Genomic DNA, 23,420 nt, shown 5'->3' with positions numbered 1-23,420 from the left:
GTAAGTGTTATAAATTTATCACTAATGGAAGTACTGTTAATTTTTGAACTACAATTACAAAGGAATAACAGGTTTGGCCTCTTGATATCAGGTAAATATGATAAAAAATATGGCTCTAGAAGCCGTATTATGTTATTTCCATCATGAAATACCTACTCTAAGACCTATACACTACACAGCTACATAATCTTCTGTGCTTGTATCGATTTTGGGCCATCGCCTTTGTAGTTTTCCAATACCATTAAAAAAAAGTGTAGTTTTCCAATACTATTAAAAAAAAGTGTAGTTTTCCAATACAATTAGAAAAAAAAAGGTCTAGTTTTCCAATACCATTAGAAAAAAAGGTGTAGTTTTCCAATACCATTAAAAAGAAAAGTGTAGTTTTCCAATACTATTAAAAAAAAGTGTAGTTTTCCAATACTATTTAAAAAAAGTGTAGTTTTCCAATACCATTAGAAAAAAAAAGGTGTAGTTTTCCAATACCATTAGAAAAAAAAGGTGTAGTTTTCCAATACCATTAAAACGAAAAGTGTAGTTTTTCAATACCATTTAAAAAAAAAAGGTTTATTTTCCAATACAATTAAAAAAGGTGTAGTTTCCCAGTACAATTTTTTTAAAAAGGCGTAGTTTTCCAATACCGTAAAACAAATAGGTTTAGTTTTCCAGTATCATTAAAAAAAAGATGTAGTTTACCTGTACAATAAAAAAAAAAGGTGTAGTTTTCCAATACCATTAAAAAAAGGTGTAGTTTTCTAATACCATTAAAAAAAGGTGGTTTTCCAGTACCATTAAAAAAAGGGGTAGTTTTCCAGTACCATTAATAAAAAGGCGTAGTTTTCCAATACCTTAAAAAAAAAGATGGAGTTTTCCAATACCATTAAAAAAAAGTGATTTATTCACTGATATTGCAAGAATATGGATGAAATCGTTTGGAAATTTCATCGACTTGAAGATGATTACCAGATAAATGATTATTGTTAATTGGGGATTGCTTTTTTAGAGTGTGGGGAGATCGGGCGTTTTTAACCCCTGAGGCCCATAATTGCTGTCGACGATGTTTATATTTATAAAAAAACTATTAACTTAATGTTATTTTGTCTTATGAATGAAAACTAGTGATGTTATTTTGTCTTTTGAATAAAAGCTAGTGACAAGCGAGCGCGTATAGTAACGCCTGTTGAAAAAGCAAAAGTCGGTTGATGTAGGCATTCTTTTGTGTTGAATTTCAGTGTGCCCTTTCTAATAAGATAAATTCCAGGTACGATACCTGGTCGCCTTCATTTAATGTTATAATGGGTAAGGAATCTACAGGATTGTTTCATTTGTGTGTCTTTCATTGCTTACATGGCAGCATATCACTTTCTACCGTTGATTACATGTTATATATATATATATATATATAATTATATATATATATATATATATATATATATATATATATATATATATATATATATATATATATATTATGGTGCGATTTTTTGGATTATTTAAAAAAAAATTTATTTCATTATTACATTTTATTTTACTATGTTCTTTTAACATTGGGTAAATTTCAATATATTTTCAAGCTCAGTTGTTTTGGCGTTATACTTTTTGTAAATATAATTTTGTCTCTCCCATCCCAGATTCAGTATAATTTCAAGGGTAATCCGTTGAACTGGAAAGTGTTTGGATTACTAAAGCTGTTGTCTTATTGAATTATAGCCACTGCATAGTTATAGTAGGTTAATCATGCTTCTGAAAGAAAATTGTGTTCCTGTACTTGGTGGCAAGTGATGATTCTTGAATGGTCGTTTCGTGTCGTACTTTGTCGTGTTAATTTAAGTGAATGTTACTTATCCAAGAAGGGAAAAAGGCATAGGCATTGTGTCACTGCAGTCTTAAGTGAGACATAAACTACTTATTATATGAGGAAATTATCATTACCAAGAAAAGTATAATGTAAATATATTGATCAAAAATGCCATGCAAGATAATTATTGTCTTTCTTTTCGTTTTGTCATTGAGGTTGAATATATATATATATATATATATATATATATATATATATATATATATATATATATATATATATATATATATATATATATTATATATATATATATATATATATATATATATTATATATATATATATGTATGTATGTATATAAAATTGTTCAAAAATGGAGTCAGGTATTTGGGATAGTTTCGGAATTTTGTTGTAAAGCAACGTGTGTGTCTGATATTACAGCTGGGTTCCTAGATTAAAAATTAAAAAATGAATGGCGACTCCATAAGAAGCCCTTTAGTATTTCTTGTCAATTTGTTGTTCACGTGAAAGCAGAGCTTATTTCATCAATATTTCAATTGTTACGGTTAGGCTTTATATAGTGAGGTACGTTGCTCAGGAATTATTTATTCATGTTTAAGAAAAATTGTTGATTTTTATTTTTTTGTTACATACGTGAGGGAAGTTGATTAATTTTAACGTCAGCTTTTAAGATTTTAATAATCTTGCATATTCTAGGCATCACTTCAGAGGAAATTGTATTTATGTCTAAAACGGATTTCTTCCAAATCTATTTGAACCAGGTTTCCTTTACTTAAAAATGCTAGATATCAAAGGAGTTAAGTGGTGGCAGAGAGGTAGTGTTTATAATATTGTACGGTAATTGTCTTTTTCAAGGTGTTATTGGCAACATCCTATCGCCAAGATTCGATGCTGAATTCTTTCATTGTTATTCAGTGTAGTTGGGAAAATGGCAGCCTTACAAATTCGTGTTTACGTGACGTCACTGTAATGAAGATGATTGACCTAGGTTTTCCCACCAGCTTAGAAAGTAAACTGGTTTAGGTGCCAAGTTCGACGCCAAAGTGCTAAAGAACGCTAAGAAACTTGCTCATGTGACACAGCCTTCAAAATTCATTGTTCGAATCATTTGTATTCGTATGTTGGTCTTATGCAGTCCATGTGTCAAGCTTTACAGAAATTCAAATTCAGATTTAGATCAGCGATTGGAAACTCGAAAAGTATCGAAGTTCAAAGCACATGCCTAATGAAATTCATGCATCAATTCATAACTTGAAGTAACATAATCAATAAAGGAAAATCAGATTTTCAAGTAATTTTTCGTCTTGAGCAGTTCTGTTACATTATGCTAAATTTTGGAAGGACTGTAAAAAAGAAAATTTTTAAAATGACACGATGAAGTTTTTAAAATTAATTCTAAGTATATAAATTAGGTCTCGTAATTCATGTTTGACAACCCTGGAGTTAGACAAACTTGCCATTAGAAGTACAGTTTCTGCCTTTCGTTTGGGAGGTCGTTGTCCAGGGGTTCATCAACAGGCTTCTTTTTCACTTCAACTCCTTACCGCTAGCATAGGCCACCTTTTAGTAAGGTCCTGTGCTGGCTTAATCTAAACCAACCAACTAACCTAGCTTATGGTCTGTCAAGCTCTGCTTCTACAAACTGAAAATGTTACAAGTGTTTTATTTACATGTATGTTGTGCGATTGATTCTGAGCGTTACTGGTTCTAAACCGAGAATTGTGAGCTATTAGCAGTTTGCATGTTTATTTGTAGGTTTATGCATTTCGTAAAGCCTTTGTAAAGTTCTTTATGATTTGCATGTGAAATTTAAATGTCCAAACCTTTTGTATTATATGGCATGGGATATTTTGAATTTCGTCGGGTTACCAATGCCTGTATTTAGTGTTTATTGTTTTACGTTGGGTGATGGATTTTAAAAGAATTTTAATCTTAATTTAGTACATGATTAACTTTGTAAAGTGATGTTTAGAAATTTAATAATGTAGCAAGTTATTTGTCGTTATTATTATGCATAGGAAGTGTGTTTAGGTGTTAGTAATTGACGACTGTTAGTAAACTGGCATGTAAATAAAAAAAAGTTAAAGTTAAATACTGCCCTATTCATGACTCATGAGTATCACTTTCTGTAGTGTCCCTTAGTGCGTCAACTTTTTAAATCGATAAGTAAATGTGTATTATTGAATAATTAGTGGTGGCTGTTTTAGTGGACTAATATTAGTAGTAGTAAATCCGATAAATCAATGATGGTAGGGAAATTTTTTTAACTGTATTAGCATTTGAAGAAAAACTTTTCAGACGACTTGTTCCGATTTCAAGTTTTCTTCGCTTTAGTTTTCTGTAAAAGAAAGGTGTTGAGATGGCTCTTTGTCTGTCCGTCCGCACTTTTTCTGTCCGCCCTCAGATCTTAAAAACTGCTGAGGCTAGAGGGCTGCAAATTGCTCTGTTGATCATCCACCCTCCACTCGTCAAACATACCAAATTGCAGCCCTCTAGCCTCAATAGTTTTTATTTAATTTAAGGTTAAAGTTAGCCATGATCGTGCGTCTGGCAACGTTATAGGACAGGCCACTGCCGGACCGTGGCTGAAAGCTTCATGGGCTGCGGCTCAAACAGCATTACACGCTGTGCAGAAAACGTGATTGCGCCGAAGAAACTTCGGCGCATCTTTTACTTGTTTAATATTGTAAATTCTTTGTTGAGTCGGAAAGACTTCTGTTAGATAAAAATGAAAAAAATTTTGCTGGATATGGTTCTACTGCGTGAAGCAGCTATAGCCTACGTTTCTACAGCCAGTCGATTATGTCGATGTTATGGCTCTGAAAAGTATGAATCTGCCTGTTGGAAAGCCGATGTGGCCGCCGCGGTTCAACTTGCGCTCGGATGTAATTACTGTCCGCTCTGCAAAGTATGAGATAAATTAGCTACGTTAATTACAAAAATATTAGTGATCGCCGCCATGCACTATAATTGCATTTACCTGAGGGTCCACCGAAATTAGTTCCAAAAATGACAAGAGCTTCTAATTTTATATTGTTAATAGAGTAATTGATTGACTGGTTATTGTAGACTGGCGGCGCAAGTTAATCGAACTAAATATGTAGACGTCTTACAGACAGCATTTGCTCATAAACCGAAGATTAGAATTAATGATATCAGAGAACTGTACAAAAGGTTTTGGACTGTTCCTTCTAACAGCATGAGCCTGTTTTCTCCCCAAAAGCACAATGTTGTGAATTTGTGTCCAGTGACTGAAAATGATCAGAAGCAATGTTGATTAAGTAAGTCCTTTGGACATCATTAGAAGGAGAATTCTTTAGCTCTTATACGTTCAACTTTTTACTGGCAAGCAAGACATCGAGGGCCGCATTAAACTTAGATATGTGTACAGGTTTTTTTTTTATATAGAAATACATCAGGGATCGTTGTGTCCTTAAGCTTCGTATTAGAAAAATTGTCATCCCAGCAAGTCGATCTTCATACTTGGTAATCTTTTCTGGTGGCTGTTAAAGTGTCTGTGATTATAAAAGCACCAGGTTGCCACCAGTAAGTTAAGAATTAACACACGTTTAAACTTCCGTTTTATATTTAGATTGTAATCGTTCTGACGGTTTTAACCTTTGGTAGTCAAAAGTTTATTAGATAGGCACGCACACTAACAATTTATCGATGTAAAGTTTGCAGAAACGTTTAGTAATATTACGCTGCTTATTCTCTTTTCTTTCACTGCACTATGAAATCGAAGACGCAATTATGGGCCACAGTTTTGTGTTTACGTGAAATACAATAATTTATGTATGGAAAATTTGCAATTTTCATCAGCGTAAAGAAATCAGGATGTGAATTATTTCAGTTGCTAAGGAGTACCATGATCTTAACCCAAATATTTTGAATGAAAACGAAAAAAATGAAAAAAGTATAAATAGTGATGAATTTGGCATGCTAGAGATTTATCGTATCAGTCCAGATGGGGATCGCAGGTGAGATCGGGAGATGAGACCAGTCCTGTAGTCCACCGGTTCCTGTTGCTGGCGTGGCTGGTTACGTTTTCTGTGGCGACCCCAACTGAGAGAAAACGGAAGGGCATATTAGGCTTATAAATGGATACCAAAAAAAAGAGCCGTTAGCTACCATGCATGAGGATAAAAAAAAAAAGAACTACTAAATATTCTCAAGGATAATGCTGAACATTTCATTGTACTATTAAAACTAGGCCGTATCTTGAAATATGATTTTACAGAAACTTAGTAAATGACTTTCACACTGCAAAGGTTCGATCAGGTTTTGGTGAATGAACGATGAACGTAATCTAAATCATTATATATATATATATATATATATATATATATATATATATATATATATATATATATATATATATATATATATATATATATATATTCTGGGTTGCTGTGAATAATTTAGAATTTATTAACTAGCGATCCGATTCCTTGTAGTGTGAGAGTCATTTAGTATTAGCAAAGTTTATAGCTTCAAAGCAAGCATGATAATAATAATCATGATGGAGCATATACTAATGTTACAGTAAATACAGCAAGGCATAAAAAAGCAAAATTTGGAATGAAATCTGTAAATTGTAACTCACCATTAGAAAAAATATATGATGCAATTATACCTACATTCTTTTAATTACCAAGTTAATTACCTCGTTTTTGGATATAGGCTGCGATGGTCTAATAAGTCCTTTCTTTACGGTAACTACATTTCTCTGTATGTATGTTCATTTAGCTTATTATTTATATGAATCAATTCTTGACTAAAATTTTATATCTGGAAATGCTTTTTGTCGGTAACAACGTTCTGTTTTCAAAGCAAATACGTTAGTTTTTAACAATGAGACCAAATAACGTAGTCATAATGAATGAAAGGTAATGAAAGAGTAACATATTTTTATGCAAATGTCTCAAGTAAATTCTCAAAGCTCTACCTAAAATCCCCCAAAGTTGAATGGGTTCTTGGCAGCATTTCGTATTTTTGGGAACACTTTTTATTTAAATATATGGTCATAGTTTCCTGTTTCCTGCTATACTATATGTCATAACAAACTTATATTTTTTTATATATATTTTTTTTTGCACTTGATCTTTCGTGCATTCCCTATTGATATACATACTTATAGAAGTACGATAGCTACTTATAGAAGTACGATAGCTGTATACACGAAAATCATTTACATCCATAGAGACCAACCTTAACCATCCAATTAAGGATTTTTCTAACCTATAAGAACATTTAACAAAGTCTCGTCCAAGAAAGCCTACAGTTTCGTCCGCAGTGAGGTAAAACGTCATAAACACAAGTTTGAAACTCACCACATACACACGTCACAAACAGGTTAAATGCAAGTCAGTGACTTATTTGTAGTTTTAACCAATACTTAATACGATTATCCATCATTTGCCAAAGATCCCTTCCCCACTTGTGGTCGTGAACGTGTTTGCAACATTTTTTTTTATATGTATGCGATAAGTTCCCGACGTGTATTTAGCATGTTTTAGTGGATTGTAGACACCCGGTTTTATTATATGACACGTCCGTAAAAGAGTTGTTCATGGATCAGCGGAAATCTAAACCGAGAAGTTGTGATTCTTATTTGTATCTCTGAATGCAGAAGGAATAGAAGTCATGCCATTGGAGAATTCAAAGCCACGTTACATGCATGTATGGTTAGTTGGAAGACTAACATCATGCGCTGTTAGCTTGCTTGGAAAAAGTTGGACTGCTTAACACTGTGGTTTTAGTGTACATGTTCAGTGTTGGTTTTAAGTATGACATCTACTTATTGCTAAATTTTTATTACTTGGGTGCGTGTCTATATGTCTTATCTGTCTACGTCATACATACACACACACACACACATATATATATATATATATATATATATATATATATATATATATATATATATAATGTGTGTGTATGTCTGTGTATGTTTGTATGTATATTATCTTGTTCTTGTGTATGGAGATTCGCATTTAATTTGATTTTGCTGAATGAATGAAACTTTCAGAAAACCATTAATCTTTCATATATATATATATATGTATATATATATATATATATATATATATATATATATATATATATATATATATATATATATATATTATATATATATGTATATGTTAAAAATTAAGCTGGGATATTTACGCTTGTGTGGTTTTTTGAAAAGTATTTTTGTTTCGCAGCAAGTTTTGTCAATCTTTATTGAGAAAATGGGTTGGCAGCTAATCATGATCGACTATTTCTCCAAGGCGAACTTAGTCCTTTTTTATCCACTGAGAAAGAGAGTGACCTTCGTATTTAAGAGCCTGCCAGGTTATCAGTGGTTTTAATGAATATAGTGATTATGAAAAGGACCATATGATATATATCGCATACCTTTTGTCTACTTTGGACAGTATTATTTTGCCAATTTTAAACCTATATTTAATTTTACCATTGCTGGTGTAGATGGGCCTAGTCTTAGCCTAAGTTCGATTTAGTAGTGTAAATATTCAAGAACCCAAATTCAAATGCTGGCTCCTATAGTTCTTAAAATATTTTTTTTTTTTTTTTTGTTTTTTGTTTTTAAGAGACATAAAATCCAATTTTTAAGCAGACGATGTCCGTAACATCTTTTAATTTCGCTTGACTCATTTTTCAGTCTAAGCTTCGAAATTCTGTGAGTATAAATTTTCTGTAATAATTACGATTACGTTTGTTTTTTTATGGAAAAAAGTGACTTGCTTGAGAAAACGTTTTGGTAACCATTTAACAAAAAAAAAAAAAAAAAATTTTTACAGGAGAAACATCTAGTTCTAGGTCTGCTATTTTTCATAACGCAGTCGGTGAAGACCAATTCCCGGTTGCCTCTACATTAGCTGATATGACTGGTCATTATCAGTTTTCGATACAATACTGGTTTTCTGGTTAAGAAAAACAAAGAAGAAGATTGCATGAAAGCAGATGTGTTTCTGACAGTGAGGTTATATTAAACTTCCTTCGCAGTTTAATTGATGATCCCATATTAGAATTTGTTCGGCCTCCAAAAACGTTCTTTTACTTTCGAAGTCATGATTCACATCGAACATGCCTTGTGTTTTGCTTTTATAGTTCACTGTTGGTGCTCTTTTTTTTTTATGGGCAACCTACATTTCATTTCCTCATCAGTTTATTCGTCAGGAATTATGCTTTGATCATTATTGTTTATTGTTAGGAATTAACGTTTGTGAGAATATTATTCAGCTCAATATGAAATGAAGCTGGGGAATAGCCATCGCTTATAAAAGACGGAGGTGATTATGACATGCATTCATTGCGATGATTCCAGTGGCACTCGTGATAATGGCGTGCAATTTGATAAGTGACCTAAGTTACTTTTAATGTTGCCCCCCACTAGGTGTTTTAACTCTCCGTAATTCCGTTAATTTGAATTTGCATAAAATCATAAATGCGGTAATTTTTACAAACATTGGTCAAAGGAAACATATGGAAGAATGCCTTTGGGAAAATACACAGATAGTAAAGAAAGGGAAAACTTTTTGTTGAGCTAACCAAGCATTGCGTCATCCATCATTGTAGAGTAAATTTGAGTTCGATGATTGTTAGCTTGACAGTACAGACAAGGAAACATCAAATATCTGAACACAAAAACAACAACAAAAGCGTCACCATGGAAAATTCAAAGGTCAGTTAGCAGATAAGTGCTATGAATGGGCTCACAAATTACAGGGAACTCAAACAGTGAGACATTTAGAGGAACGTAAATACTCATGGGTACATTTCTTTCTTCTTTTATAGAGTCAGGTTTAGCAGTAGCAGGTTAAGGATGTTAGATCCTCCAAATTATGAAATGAGGAAAGTGTATCGCAACAGAGAATTGGTTCAAGAGGAATGGACAGTATATAGAGAGAAGAGCATTTTTTGATTCAGTAGGAAAATATCACTTTATAGAGAATCTAGTCTCTAAAGAAAGTGCTAAGGAGGAAGTGTACAGACAACACAGACGAATATAATCGGGTCTCTAACGAAAGTGTTTCAGAGGTTAAGAGCACAGACGTAACACAGGAAGGATACATCAAGCGTTGGACGGTGTGAGAAAGGTTTTTAGAGGACACGGTACAATGTCACATTCTGGAGTGTCAAGCATTATTTTTATTATTATTATTTTTTTTTGAACAAGACCCTCCTTCTCCTCCTCCTGATACAACGGCAGGAGCAGTGTCGGAGAGCGAAGCGCATTGTCCCTCCGACCACCCACCGGAGCAATTTGGTGATGTACTCGGGCCAGTTAGCTGGAAAGAGCACCAGGAAGAATCCGCACACGATCAGCACGACGCCCGCTAGCTTCATGCCCTCGAAGTTCACGCCGTACCACTTGACGTCCAGCACTGCAGGAGAGGCAGAAGGTTACCAGTTTGACTTGGGGAATGTTAATAGGCTTGTATTTGGTGTTATGTTATTAAATGACTTCATTGAACATAACTGCTCAGCAGGATCGATTGGTTGCTGTTGTCCCTCTTCCAAACCAGTGACTATCACAGTGAGGACTTTGACATGCTTGCGTAGGTAAGATGTATAGAGACCAGTAATTGCCCTGGCATAAGTATTATGTATTAGGGCTTGAATAAAGGAAATTGATTGGAAATGATGGATGAAACAGTGTGATGACTGCGGATGACTGCCATTAATTTGATTGATAGTTATGCAATATAGATATTAGCACCAACATGTACCTGAAAATGAAAATGTTAGACATTCCAATTCTACAATTTGGGAAACTGGTTTGAACTGTTACCTACTACTTACGCAGAAGTCACTAATAATTACATCATTAAACCTCAGTATATTGGCTGAAGTGATGATTTGCTGAAATTTGTATAGCTATTAAAAATAGTCATGATTCAATATAGAGTAAGGAGGGCGGGAGAATTTCTTACCTGCCGACACAGGTACCGCCAGCACGAGACCCAAGGTGATGAAGATCTCGAAGGTAAAAGCTACACCAAAGTTACCAAGCAGATTAGCAGCTGCAAAAAAAGGAAGAAACCGTGACGATATCTCAGGATTTTTGTTTAAGTTGACTAGGTAAATATTCATGTTAAAATTTCGATTTTGAATGTGTTAGTTTGGAAGTATTTCCGGGTTATTTGTAGTATATATGCTGTGATCTATAATGTGATAAAAAAGCAGTAGGAGTCCATCAATTTAGACTTCTTTATGTCCTTGTGTGCTCTGCTTCTCCACGTTGTTGGAAGGTTGATTACTCGGAAATGTTCGTGTTGTGATTTCCATATTTAAGTTTACAGTAACAGGAGACTTTAGCACAGAATGCTGTTGGTACATACGTTTGTTGTCCCTTCTCAGTGAATATTTTTGTTTCCAGTGCGGTTTTGAGCTTTTTTATGTCCATAAAAATTCAGAATAAAACTTTTCAGTGGTTTTTGGATTGACACTCTGAATCCATACTTGAGTAACCATGATTTTGATTTTAGCGACTAATTTAAGTATTTAGTTATTTATAGACCAGTATATCCCACTTGTATTCCAGTGTGATATATAAATTTTAAATTACTCCTTACCTAAAGAGAGAGCAGCAGCTATGAGGAGATTTGGCCACGGGAGATGACTCCAGATGATGACCTCGTAACCACTGAAGTACAAAGCAGCGACTGGAGGGCTCAGGAGAATCGTGTTCAGAAGGGCTATGACGGTGAAGATCAGGCTTACTTGGCCGAAACTCGCCTCGCCTATCACTTTCTTGAACAGAACCTGAGGAAGTGAGCGAAGAAACAATATCGTTAAGTTCGGCGTTTATTTTTCGTATATAAGTAATCAAATCCACTCCTCTTTTGACGTCAAGGCGCAGATAAGAAATCATGATACATCCCGTGATATATGTTAATACTTACGCCTACCAAATTGAGAAAGAGCCATAGTTTACACAAGTAAATTAATATTTTTTTTATACCTTTTCACAACTAAACCCCCTATTGAAGAAAATAAAAATCCATTCCAAGACTCGACGGCTCTCATACTCGAGATCTTTGATTTTGATGGCAGACTCGTTATGCTTAACCTAAGTGTTGATTTTTGGCAGAAAGCCCAGACACGTGCCAGAATTCGTGTTTTGCAAAATACCACTAAAACTCTTGTTACATTGACCTTCAGATGTACACTGTGACATGAGAACTGACTTTCTTGGGCCTTCAAGGTTTTTGGAAGATTTAACCACTGGTGGGTATGAAGCTCTATTGACTTTCGAAATAATGTGACTGAACAAGTCCAGCAGGGGTTTAATGTTGTTTACATGATGGTGCCGTGTGGCAGACTGTAGTAGTGCTTTATTAAAATCTCATGGTGAGTCAGAGGCCGCTGACTTCTAAGTTGGAGAACAATTGCAACCTAGAAGTTGACAATTTTACATCATATGACTTTCGATCCATCCCCACTATATACATCTGTCATTTCCATGTTGAAGTAAGGTTCATAAACCACCATTTCTGACCGATGGTTGGGTGGTAATGGCCTTTACGTCACAGCTGCGTAAGTGAGTTATGGAAGTTATTCCACTTGCATTCCGTTGTACTTTGGATAGAAAGTCATTTTACAGGACTTACCACAGGCCTGTAAGTCCCGGTTTTACATGAAAATCATGGTAATCATTTGTGCAGCACAGCATCACAGGAACCTAAAATTCATGAGAAATGCTGCTTTCCAGATCCCTAGGTTTCGGCAAGTATTTTCTTGTCATTGTGTCAGCCAGTTCGGGAGTGAGGAACTGCACACTTTCGAACTCTGAATCTTGGAAAGAAGTTGCCATATGCCAAATCCTTTTTATTTAAGATTAGAGCAATATGCAACTGCAAATCCTTTTTATTTAAGATTAGGGCAATATGCAGCTGCCATATTGGATGTTAGCCCATACACACAAAGATTCCTAATTTTGGTTTCAGAAATGTTCTTTGGTATTCTCCAATTTATCTGCCGGCCTCGAGCTCCTGAAATATTCTGAAGTCATGTATTGTTCTTATCACCTTGGCTTACTTGTCCCTTAATTTCGTCATTTTTATCTTTTATCTCCTTTTCGTATTTTTGTAGTCGTTCACACGCAACTTGCACTTCTAAGGCGTTATGTGAGCTTTCGTTTCTTATGCCTTTACTTCCCTTAGTAGGCTTCCATTCTCGTGAGTTAATGGCGCCTTCGTGTTGTCTGCACGTGTTTATTTACAAAAGTATATCTGTATATTTAGAGAAGTGTTCACAAGTTCGGTACTTGTTGATAATACATGTGAAAATTCCAGTTACACAAAACATAAAACGAACTCAATGTCAAACGCATGCAAAAATCCTTCAAATCACCTTCCTTTCCCCACAAAAATTTTTAGAAATATTGAAAAAGAAATTATTCTGTTTTGTGAAATAACGTACATATTGAACATGGTATTAAATGCCATAGATTTTTAGAATTATCTCATGTTTTTATTCCTACTTCCAAAGTATGATTTTATGCAAGAGTTTCACGCGCAGACATTCACCCTTGAATGTTTGAGCGTTGCGTTGTAATAGTAAAGAGATAGTCTCTTGAGGCATAGATTTAGAAAAATACTTGAACAGGGCATTATTTAACGTTTTAGCATTAGTTTACCCTTCATATTTAATATATGGTGATTTTTTTGTGTTCAGGTTTACCAATACGATTTGCAGACATCAACAATGCATGTTTTGACCACATTAATTTATTTCTAGCAGAACAACCTTCCCATATATGGTTTTTAAATGTTTGCCCTATTTTACATTGAAAATAACAGGTTAAAGGCTTAAAAAAATGGAAGGAAAATGAGGAATTCCAAGGAAATGCCTCTGCAGTATGGGGAGCTGAAGAATACTTTAAGAAAAAAATTTTCCTTGGGATTGATAAATAGAACAAAGCGTAGCCTTCAAGATTTAATGTCCTAATGATGAGCCTTGTCCCTAATGAGCTTATGGGAATGATGAAGGAATTGCGTGATCGTACTTGACCTTCTTAAAGGGAAAGTTGGTCGGTGGGTCATGTCAGTTTGGTCCTATGACGTAATGAGATTTTTCTCGATTTGTCATGAAATTAATTCACTTCCTACACGTAATAATGAATTTTTTAAATTCAATTCTTTATTATGTTAATGGAAAGTTACATAAGTGAATTATATATGTATCTAAGACCAGTTCGAACGGAATATTAATTTTTGTCGTATTGTGAGGAATGTCTATTTAGTGGGCTTTGTGATTGTATTTGAATACATGTTTTTTTTATTCATTGCAAAGAAGTTTTTTTTATGAAGTATAACTAGAAACACAAATTGTAAATAAAAACCCAAACTATAGTCATTTTATTGTTTTATCATTTCGCTGATGAATTGAATTAAAAAAAAAAAAGTCTGTTATTTAGTGAGCTCTCCCGAATCCAGGAGAAGAACTCTTCGTTTTAATATTTTTGCCATTTCAATATTGTGTTTTTTTCTGGGACCTCTGAATAAAATCCCCACCCCTTCCTTCGACCGACATCTAACAACCCCCTCCGCCAACCCGCCCGTCATTTTCACAGCCAGACAGGCTCAAAAGATTCAAGTTCTTCTTTTCACCTCTTTAACCATTTTAATACACATCAGTCGCATTTCTGCGCTGCTTTCACGTTCAGACCTTAATCCACATACACTATGATTTTGCTGCATATCAACAGCTTTCCACCTTTGCCGTCTTTCTGTCACATTCAGGTTTTCACTTCACTTCCTCATAAAAGAACTGAGTTGGTAATCATTTCTTACGTTCATTTTTATAGAGGTCAAAAGAACCGAGTTGGTAATCATTTCTTAAGTTCATTTTTATAGAGGTCTTGCTACAATCTTTAACTCGTGAATCACCAGGCATTCTACCCGTTTCCTTACCATTTACTTGCAGATACTTCCAACCACTTATTCCTCCTCACACCCATATTTATCTCCCGTAGTGGGTAGTGCCGTCAGTGCACCTCATGTGGCGCACTGTAGGCATCACTTAAGGTTCTTTGCAGCGTGCTTCGGCCCTTAACTGCAACCCCTTTCGTTTCTTTTACTGTACCTCCTTTCATATTCTCTTCCGTCTTACTCTCCACCGTCTCCTCACAATTGATTCATAGTGCAACTGCAAGGTTTTCCTCCTGTTACACCTTTCAAACCATTTACTGTCAATTTCCATTTCAGCTCTGAATGACATCATAGGTCCCAGTGCTTGGCCTTTGGCCTAAATTTAACCCACATTGATCCGTCATCTCTTCATCTTCTGAATATGGCCTGTACATTGATCTTTCTGAAAACCCTTAAAATTTTTTTTATTTTACAACAGGCGCAGCTCTCTTCCATAGGCTGTGCGTCTCGCGCTGGCACGCATCAACATTCTTCCAGTTATAAGCAATCCCACGTTCCATCGCAAATTGTTTTTCGCAGACTTGCATCCATGTCTGCTTTTTCTTTCCTCAGTACTCCATTTATGTCGGTATGGAGAAGAACAGGAAACATCGTTGTTTGAGAACTGCACCAATGAGTCACTCTGCCGTTTGCATGTTCGTTTTCACAGTCATGTTTATCATCCAAGAATTAATTACTTTTAACGAGCAGCTCTGTACAACACGTAGCTTAAAAAGTCTCCATACGCAGTCTAAATCGATTGTGTCGTTAGTTTATTCTGGGTCTGTGTGTTCCATATACAGATTTTACTTTCAGACTTTTTAACATGGGAGTTTCACTGCAAACAGTTGGCCAGAGAAAGGTTTTTCAGCGATCAAGCCAAAGCTGTCTCATGTGGCATTAGTGCAACTATAACCTTAGATATAACTTTCCCAGATAAACAAAACAGGTTTGCGCTATTATAGTTATTCGTGTACTGTCGCGTATCACATTTCTCAGCAATGACTGCGATCCACCAACGGTGAATAATTACTAGGTACATAATTTACTGCTGAGGTCAACAAAGGTAGAGTGAATTTTCAGGAATCTCTCTCTCTCTCTCTCTCTCTCTCTCTCTCTCACACACACACACACACACACACACACACACACACACACACACACACACACACACACACACACACATTTTCTGGGCACGCTTGGCAATATGGCATAGCTAGGGATAACCTGGGTGATGAAAGTCATATGGCTAACACACATATATACATATATAGCTTATATACGCATATATATATATATATATATATATATATATATATATATATATATATATATATAATATATATATATACATATATATATATATATATATATATATAAACATATGTGTGTGGTTACCTTTTACCTTTAATAAAAACTGCAATGACCAAACATATATTTATGATATATATGTATATATAAATGCACATGCTTACATATATATTAACGAACATTAAGTTACAAATATCGTTTAATATCCAGTTCGCGGTACTTCGGGAATATCACCAAAGGGGAATAATTCCCCTTCTGTGATATTCCCGAAGTAGCGCGAATTGGATATTAAACAACATTTGTAGCTTATTGTTTCTTTATAAAAGGTCACGGTAATGTGATAAAAATTCATATAATACATTCATACATACACGTGTCAAAAGCGAATGATAACAATAAGTTTGAAGTTATTGAGATGTGAGGTGAACTTTGCCTTGTATAAGTTGCGAAAGTCTTAAGTGATAGGTTAAAAAAAAATTCGGAGATACTTAGAAGTGGAGAAAAAAAGTTTTGGTGAAAGGGTGGATGGGAGTATTTCGAGGTGCTAAGGTCATGTGGAAAGAATTGGCAACAGCAGGATTGTGAAAAGAGAATGCATGCGACATAACGTTGAATTGGTGAGTTTGTGTAGGGGCTTCGATGTGTTACTAATGAAGCTTCTGTGTAGGTGTCGGAAACGTCCAGTGCTTTGGATGATTTACCGTACGTAAGATTCATCCACGATTCACCAGTTAAAAGGATAAATGTGATAGTCACCGATGTGTTGTTTTTCCTCTATAGGCACCCTATATTAGGGGAAACGACTTGACCTTAATATGCAATATATATACAGTAGTTATATATATATATATATATATATATATATATATATATATATATATATATATATATATATATATATATTTCTATATGCATGTGTCTGTAGATATATGTATGTATAAATATACATTTATATTTGAATTGTAATTCTGGGAACTATTTCAACTGCCGGTAAGTGATAAAATATCTGAACATATTCGACTGACACTTAGATATACATAAACTTACTTGAGCTCTTGAAGTTGACCTACATTTTATATGTGGTTGGTAGTGATATAAAGAGAATAAAGTTAACATATCTCAAGATTTTCGTTCCGCTATTGCTCTCTTATTTTTAGCTAACAAACACACACACAGTTTGTAGAATTTCATTAATTTAAAAACGTTCTATAACAATCAAGATACACGTAAATAGTCCAAGTGTCTTTTAGTCTTGGCCTTCCATCCTTGGAAGATAATTCTATCCGTAATTCTTATTTGATCCATTCCTTCAGCGCAGATAAGACGGGACCACTTCCTAAATTCTCCTTCCGAAATGCAATCAGCATAAATTCAGATGTAGAATATTGATTGCAATAGCACCATCCAGAATTAGAGTTTGATGAGGACTCTGTCTGTTACTGGTAATGAGGACCATATTGATGTAGAATGTAATAAAGTACAAAGGGAAATTGGTATTAGGTTATGAGATTGGTTTTGCTCCTTTGTGATTTCTTGCGATATTGTTGTTATAATACTTTAGTTATTTAGAGATTTTGGTCTCTCTCCCTCTCACCTTCTTCAATAGAGACAATTGTTTTTCCAAGGTATGAGTGTGAAGTATCTGGATGAAAGTACTCTTCTGTTAATTACCATAATTTTCCCAGTAGGGGGATAGTGCCATCAGTGCACCTTATGTGGTGCACTGTAGGCATTCCTTAAGGGCGTTTTCAGCGTCTCTTCGGCCCCTAGCTGCAACTTTCGTTCCTTTTACTGTACCTCTGTTCATATTCTCTTTCTTCCATCTCACTTCCCACCATCTCTAACAATTCTTTCATCGTGCAACTGCGAGGTTTTCCTCCTGTTACACTTTTCAAACGTTCGTAGTGTCAGATTCCCTCTCAACGCTGAATGACCTCATAGGTCCCAGCAATTGGCCTTTGGCCTAATTTCTGTATTCTATTCTGCCGTAATATTAACAGTTTTTTTCCTTCTAATAGTTCATTTTGTTCCTGGAAATCATTCTCAATTTTTGCAGGCTTGTGTTGTCAGTTGTACTGTGCGATGCATCCTGCATTTTGATTCCATTTTCATTTGTGGGGTTAACTAACTCGCCCCATCTAAAAACCTGTGGGGTTGAGGGGATTTTTGCTCTTGTTTCTTCAAAAATTCATTATTCCTTTGTTAAACAGCAGAGAATTGCATAGCTGGTGGTTAGTTGACTGCGGGATAGCAGTCAGGTTAGAGAAGCTTAAGAAACGGCAACCTCATTCCAAAAGACTTACTGAGAATTGGAACCTTACCAATCCGTGGAGCCATTCTCTCAGAGAGGAAACCCCCTTTTTACTAACAGAGGTGGTTTAAGAGAAAAAACATAATGGTAATGGTTTATATACAAAAACTGTTGGATTATGTACAACATTTGCTACTTCCTTCACTCTTACAGAAAGCACATCAATGTGTCGAACCCTCTCTACACACACTGCCATTCATCTACAGTATGTCGCCAGCTTGTGTGAGGTTCCTGATTGTGAAGGCCCTTCCCACTATCTCGTTCACTCCATCTATCCCACAATTTATAGGTCTTTCTACCTCCCAGGATTTATGAATCATGCCTTTTCATCAGCCTGTTGTGCAATTTATAGGTCTTTCTACCTCCTGAGACTTATGAATCATAGCCTGTTGTCCTCCATTCCTTCCGCACGACTAAACTTTTCAAACGTCATCCATTCCCCAATCCATTTACGACCCGTTTTCTTATCTTGTATTTTGCACCAACGTCTGATTTCCCTTCTCTGACTTCTTGCGTCATTCCCTTGATAAAGACTAAAAGGCTGTGGAGACGGGGATGACCCACTTACATGACAAACTTTCATTCCTTGTACATCCTGTATACTACTGTACGCTTGTTTCCATCTCATATATATATATATATATATATATATATATATATATATATATATATATATATATATATATATATATATATATATATCTTGTTAACGAGTATATAATCTTGTTAATTTTACAAGCTTGAGGTATTGGAAAATATAATGTTCAATGCCAGGTAGAACATTTTATATTTCAAGTAGAGGTATTGAAAATATAATGTCTCTATCTATATGATGATATTATTCATTGTAAGCTAAGATATATACTAGTATATATATATTATGAGATATATACTATATATATATATATATATATATATATATATATATATATATAATATTATATAAAATATATTTATATATATATAATAATAATAATAATAATAATAATAATAATAATAATAATAATAATAATAACATATTCATTTGATCTAGCAGTGGAATACCCCCATGGGATGCTAGATGAAGCCCTGGAAGGATTGTTGTTTGTTTTTAGTTTACTTCACAGAATTAGGTGAGATTTGTCTTGTGGGGTTTTTGGTTAAGCTCTTGAGATTTTTTGTCAATTGTTCTTTAGATTTGTTTCCAGAATTTGGTGATATCACTTCGTGATTCGTCTTAGTTTGTGGTAAATAGCGTATTTTAAATATTACACATTTAGTTTAGTCTTTAGTGTGATATGGTTTTTAACATTTGTTTCATTTTATTCCTTTTGCTTTCTCTATTATGTTACACTTCTGAATATATCAATTCCATAGTCAGAAAATGTAGCCTTATTCAGCCAATTCTGTAGTCAGAAACTCTAGCTTCATTTAACCAATTCATCATAAGATTAAATCTACTATTTTTTTATTTACTTTATCTTTAATTCATTAGCATCATGACTGGCTGTGGTTCAAGAAAATTTGTTTAATTTTGATGAATTGATTCTATTGCTTTTTTTTCCTTACTGAAGTCGTATAGTTATACATATTTTCATTATTGCTATCGGGGATGCGTTTAAATTGTGTTTAAATTTTAATCACCTGGTTACATTCATTTCTATTCACGTTCTTATGTTATCATGAATTAAGATTTATTTGTACAGAATGGTAGATGTTAGGGTTTTAAGATGCAGTCAGTCGCTCTCCCCTAGTATAAGTGCTTGATAACCGTAACTTTCTTCGCAAATTGGGTAGCTTCGTAACTTTCTTGGATAAATTTTTGTTTCCTCATTATCCAAGAAAATAACAGCACCGTTCTTTCTATAAGAAACTTGTAAAATTTTTCAGGCATAGGTTTTTCGCAATAATCTTACGATACTCTGATGTTGAATCTCTCTCTCTCTCTCTCTCTCTCTCTCTCTGGTTTTATAGTTCATTACTTTTATCATCAGCAAATGAGAGTTTTTCATGGCTCGTAGACTAGAAGATAACAAAATGAAAACAGGATGAATTACTCTTCAGGCCTAGTTTCTGGTTTTTATTATTGCAGCTCATTTTTTCCTAAATATTTATACTTACTCGTCCGAATGATGCTTGGGATGAGGAAATTTTTAAAAATATTTAAATATTGTTTTACAGAAAAAAGGGTTTGGAAATAGACGTGGCCGGATAATAGTGTAAAAATTAATATTTTCACTTTCTCTTATTGCATTGCAGAGCTTGACGTCATTAAGATACAGCCCAATATAAGAATTGAAAACACTGATGTTAAGTCTTGCTTTAGGGACTTGAGTTATTAAAAAGGACGGTTTTGAAAAATATAGTAATATTATTTTCTAAATCATATGCACTCTTTCTCTCACAGACACACACACATATGCGCACAAGGTGTAACTCGAATTTTAAAAACACAAAGAGGTTTTTCTGTGGCTGTTTAAGAGCACTGAAAATGAGGCTGTGAGTGAATATAAGGTTGAAATAGATGCCATAAAAATTTTATCGTATTTTTACATTTAATAACAGTATAATATATATCCAAGATTAGTTCCCTCTCTCTCTCTCTCGTTTCGTTTACTGTACTTCCTTTCCTCCTTCTTCCATCATACTTTCCACCATCTCCTAACAATTGATTCGATTCATAGTGCAACTGCGAGTTTTTTTTACTTCTGTTACACCTTTCAAATCTTTTACTGTCAATTTGTCCATTTCCGTTGCGGCGCTGAATGACCTCATAGGTCCCAGTGCTTGGCCTTCTCTCTCTCTCTCTCTCTCTCTCTCTCTCTCTCTCTCTCTCACACACACACACACACACACACACACACACACACACACACACACACACACACACACATATCTCTCTCTCTCTCTCTCTCTCTCTCTCTCTCTCTCTCTCTCTCTCTCTCTCTCTCTCTCTCCAGTTTACTCTAAGAGGCGGCGTTTCAGCCGTGGTCAAGGCACAGAAGGGAGAGCAATGAAGAAAGGACTGAGCTCACCCACCTTGTAGACGGCCGATCCAGCGGCGGCGGCAGCAGCAAGCACCACGCCTCCAAGCGTTTTGGTCTTAGTGATTCCGTCCATGTAAGCCAGCAACGCAATACCCGTGTTGCATAGGATGACAGCCACGATCTGCGGGAAGAAGAGGGTTTCAGCTGTAAAAGATTTTATAGAAAAGGGCAGTTTTTTTTATTTATTTAGGTTCATACAATTTTACGTTTTCTTTTCTTCTCAGACTGAAAACGTTCTTGTTTACAAATCAAACTTTTTTTTTTTTTTTGCTTTTTGGCCCTTATTGCATTCCGGTTCTTAAATTACGTACAATCATTTTTCGATACATTGATCTCCCCACGATCCTAATACTTATATCTATTGTTTATTAGAATGATCAGATTACGGTACGACTTTTTATACTTTGCCTTCATTTGTTTGCGTAAGTTAAAATATGCATGTTCCTTGTACAAGTGGTTTGGTGTCGTTCATATGTGAACCATACTGGATGTTTGCCAAATTAATCTAAAAAAAAAAAAAAAATAGGCTGTTTTCTCATCTTAATAGGCTTCATGTTGGGAACGCACTTTTGTTGAAAAGTATGTTACGGAGTCATTTTTAGTGTTCTGTAAAAGAAAACTATTGTCCCGGCTTAATCTGTCTGTCCGCACGTTATTCTGTCCGCACTTTTTCTGTCGGCCCCCAGATCTTAAAAACTACTGAGGCTAGAGGGCTGCAAATTGTTGATCATCCACGCTTCAGTCATCAAACATACCAAACTGCAGCCCTCTGGCCTCAGTAGTTTATATTTATTTAACGGTTAAAGTTAGCCATAATCGTTCTTCTGGCAACGCTATAGGATAGGCCACCACCGTGCCATGGTTAAAGTTTCATGGCCCGCGTATCATACAGCATTATACCGAGACCAGCGAAAGGAAGATCTATCTTCGATGGTCTTGATTATAAGCTGTAGTGACTGTACAGAGAACTCGACTGAGCCGAAGAAACTTCGGCGCATTTTGTTACTTGTTCCTATTCGTACCTGTCAAGAGTACCTCACGTTACCTTGGCTCCTTGCCCCCCCACCCTTTTTTTTTTTCCATACTGTACAGTACCATAAAAATACCATACCGTATTCCGTACCTCTTCAGTACTCAAAAAACATTTTTCAAAACTCATTGTCTTTCTTTCTCGGACAAATACAATTAGTACAACATATTGTGGCCATTATTGTTAATATTAGGGTGCAGAAAATTGTTGGTGTACAGAGTAATGCCTTATGGTACAATCCCTTGAAAAGAAAAGGTTAAATTATATACATATAATTATTATATATATATAATTATATATATATATATATATATATATATATATACATACATACATACATACATACATACATACATACATACATACATACATACATACATACATACATACATTCATTAATTCATTCATACTTACATACATATACATTTATTTATTTATTTATTTATTTTAATGTATTTGAAGCATAGTGTTAAGAAATGAAGAGTATTTTGAAATTCATAACCATGTTGATACCTGTAAAACAAGAAGTAGGTGTCAAACTTCCAGCAAAGTAACAGGAACATGGAAGCATATAATTCTGACGGAGCCCTTTACAGGAGAATTAGATACAAACCAGTGCTCATCTGTTTCATTGCAGGACAACCGTATGTAGTGTGCGGTGTATTGTTGTTCAGTGATTTAAGGAAAAATTATGCCTCCGAAATTGTTTCCAAAACTGGTATTTATATTACTCGTAAGTTTATAGGGAGTACTGTATCATCCGCCATTTCTGGATATTGCCTCAAGATCCAGCAGTAAGCTACACATAGATGTTGATATGTTGATATTGATATTGGAGACAAAGCGAAGACTTCCAGTATATGTAAAACGATCCATAGTAATTTATTATAGCATGTTTTTAATGCACTTCGTCTTCGTAAAGTCCTTTGTCTGAAGGTCGAACTAAGGTCGAAGTCGTAGGAACGTCGGTCGATGCAATATCAAGACCGAATAAAAAAAAGGAA

The 23,420-nt window shown here is 34.7% G+C and overlaps 1 protein-coding gene across 2 annotated transcripts in view; it reads right to left on the bottom strand.

Annotated features, from left to right (window-relative positions):
* Positions 1-5,207: 5,207 nt before the first annotated feature.
* LOC136835427 (solute carrier family 35 member F3) overlaps positions 5,208-23,420 on the bottom strand; it is a 341,991-nt gene continuing 323,778 nt past the window's right edge. For both annotated transcript variants that reach the window (XM_067098950.1, XM_067098951.1), the window contains 5 exons: positions 21,379-21,507; positions 11,400-11,589; positions 10,758-10,847; positions 10,079-10,208; positions 5,208-5,880 (listed from right to left, as the gene is read on the bottom strand). In XM_067098950.1, coding sequence (XP_066955051.1) covers positions 5,766-5,880; positions 10,079-10,208; positions 10,758-10,847; positions 11,400-11,589; positions 21,379-21,507 — 654 coding nt within the window. In that variant the 3' untranslated portion in view covers positions 5,208-5,765. The remainder of the gene's footprint in view (positions 5,881-10,078; positions 10,209-10,757; positions 10,848-11,399; positions 11,590-21,378; positions 21,508-23,420) is intronic.

The sequence above is a fragment of the Macrobrachium rosenbergii genome, chromosome 55, assembly GCF_040412425.1.
Source record: "Macrobrachium rosenbergii isolate ZJJX-2024 chromosome 55, ASM4041242v1, whole genome shotgun sequence".
NCBI lineage: Eukaryota > Metazoa > Arthropoda > Malacostraca > Decapoda > Palaemonidae > Macrobrachium > Macrobrachium rosenbergii.
The sequence above is the reverse complement of the archived record's forward strand: the minus strand, read 5'-3'. Positions and strand labels throughout refer to the sequence as shown.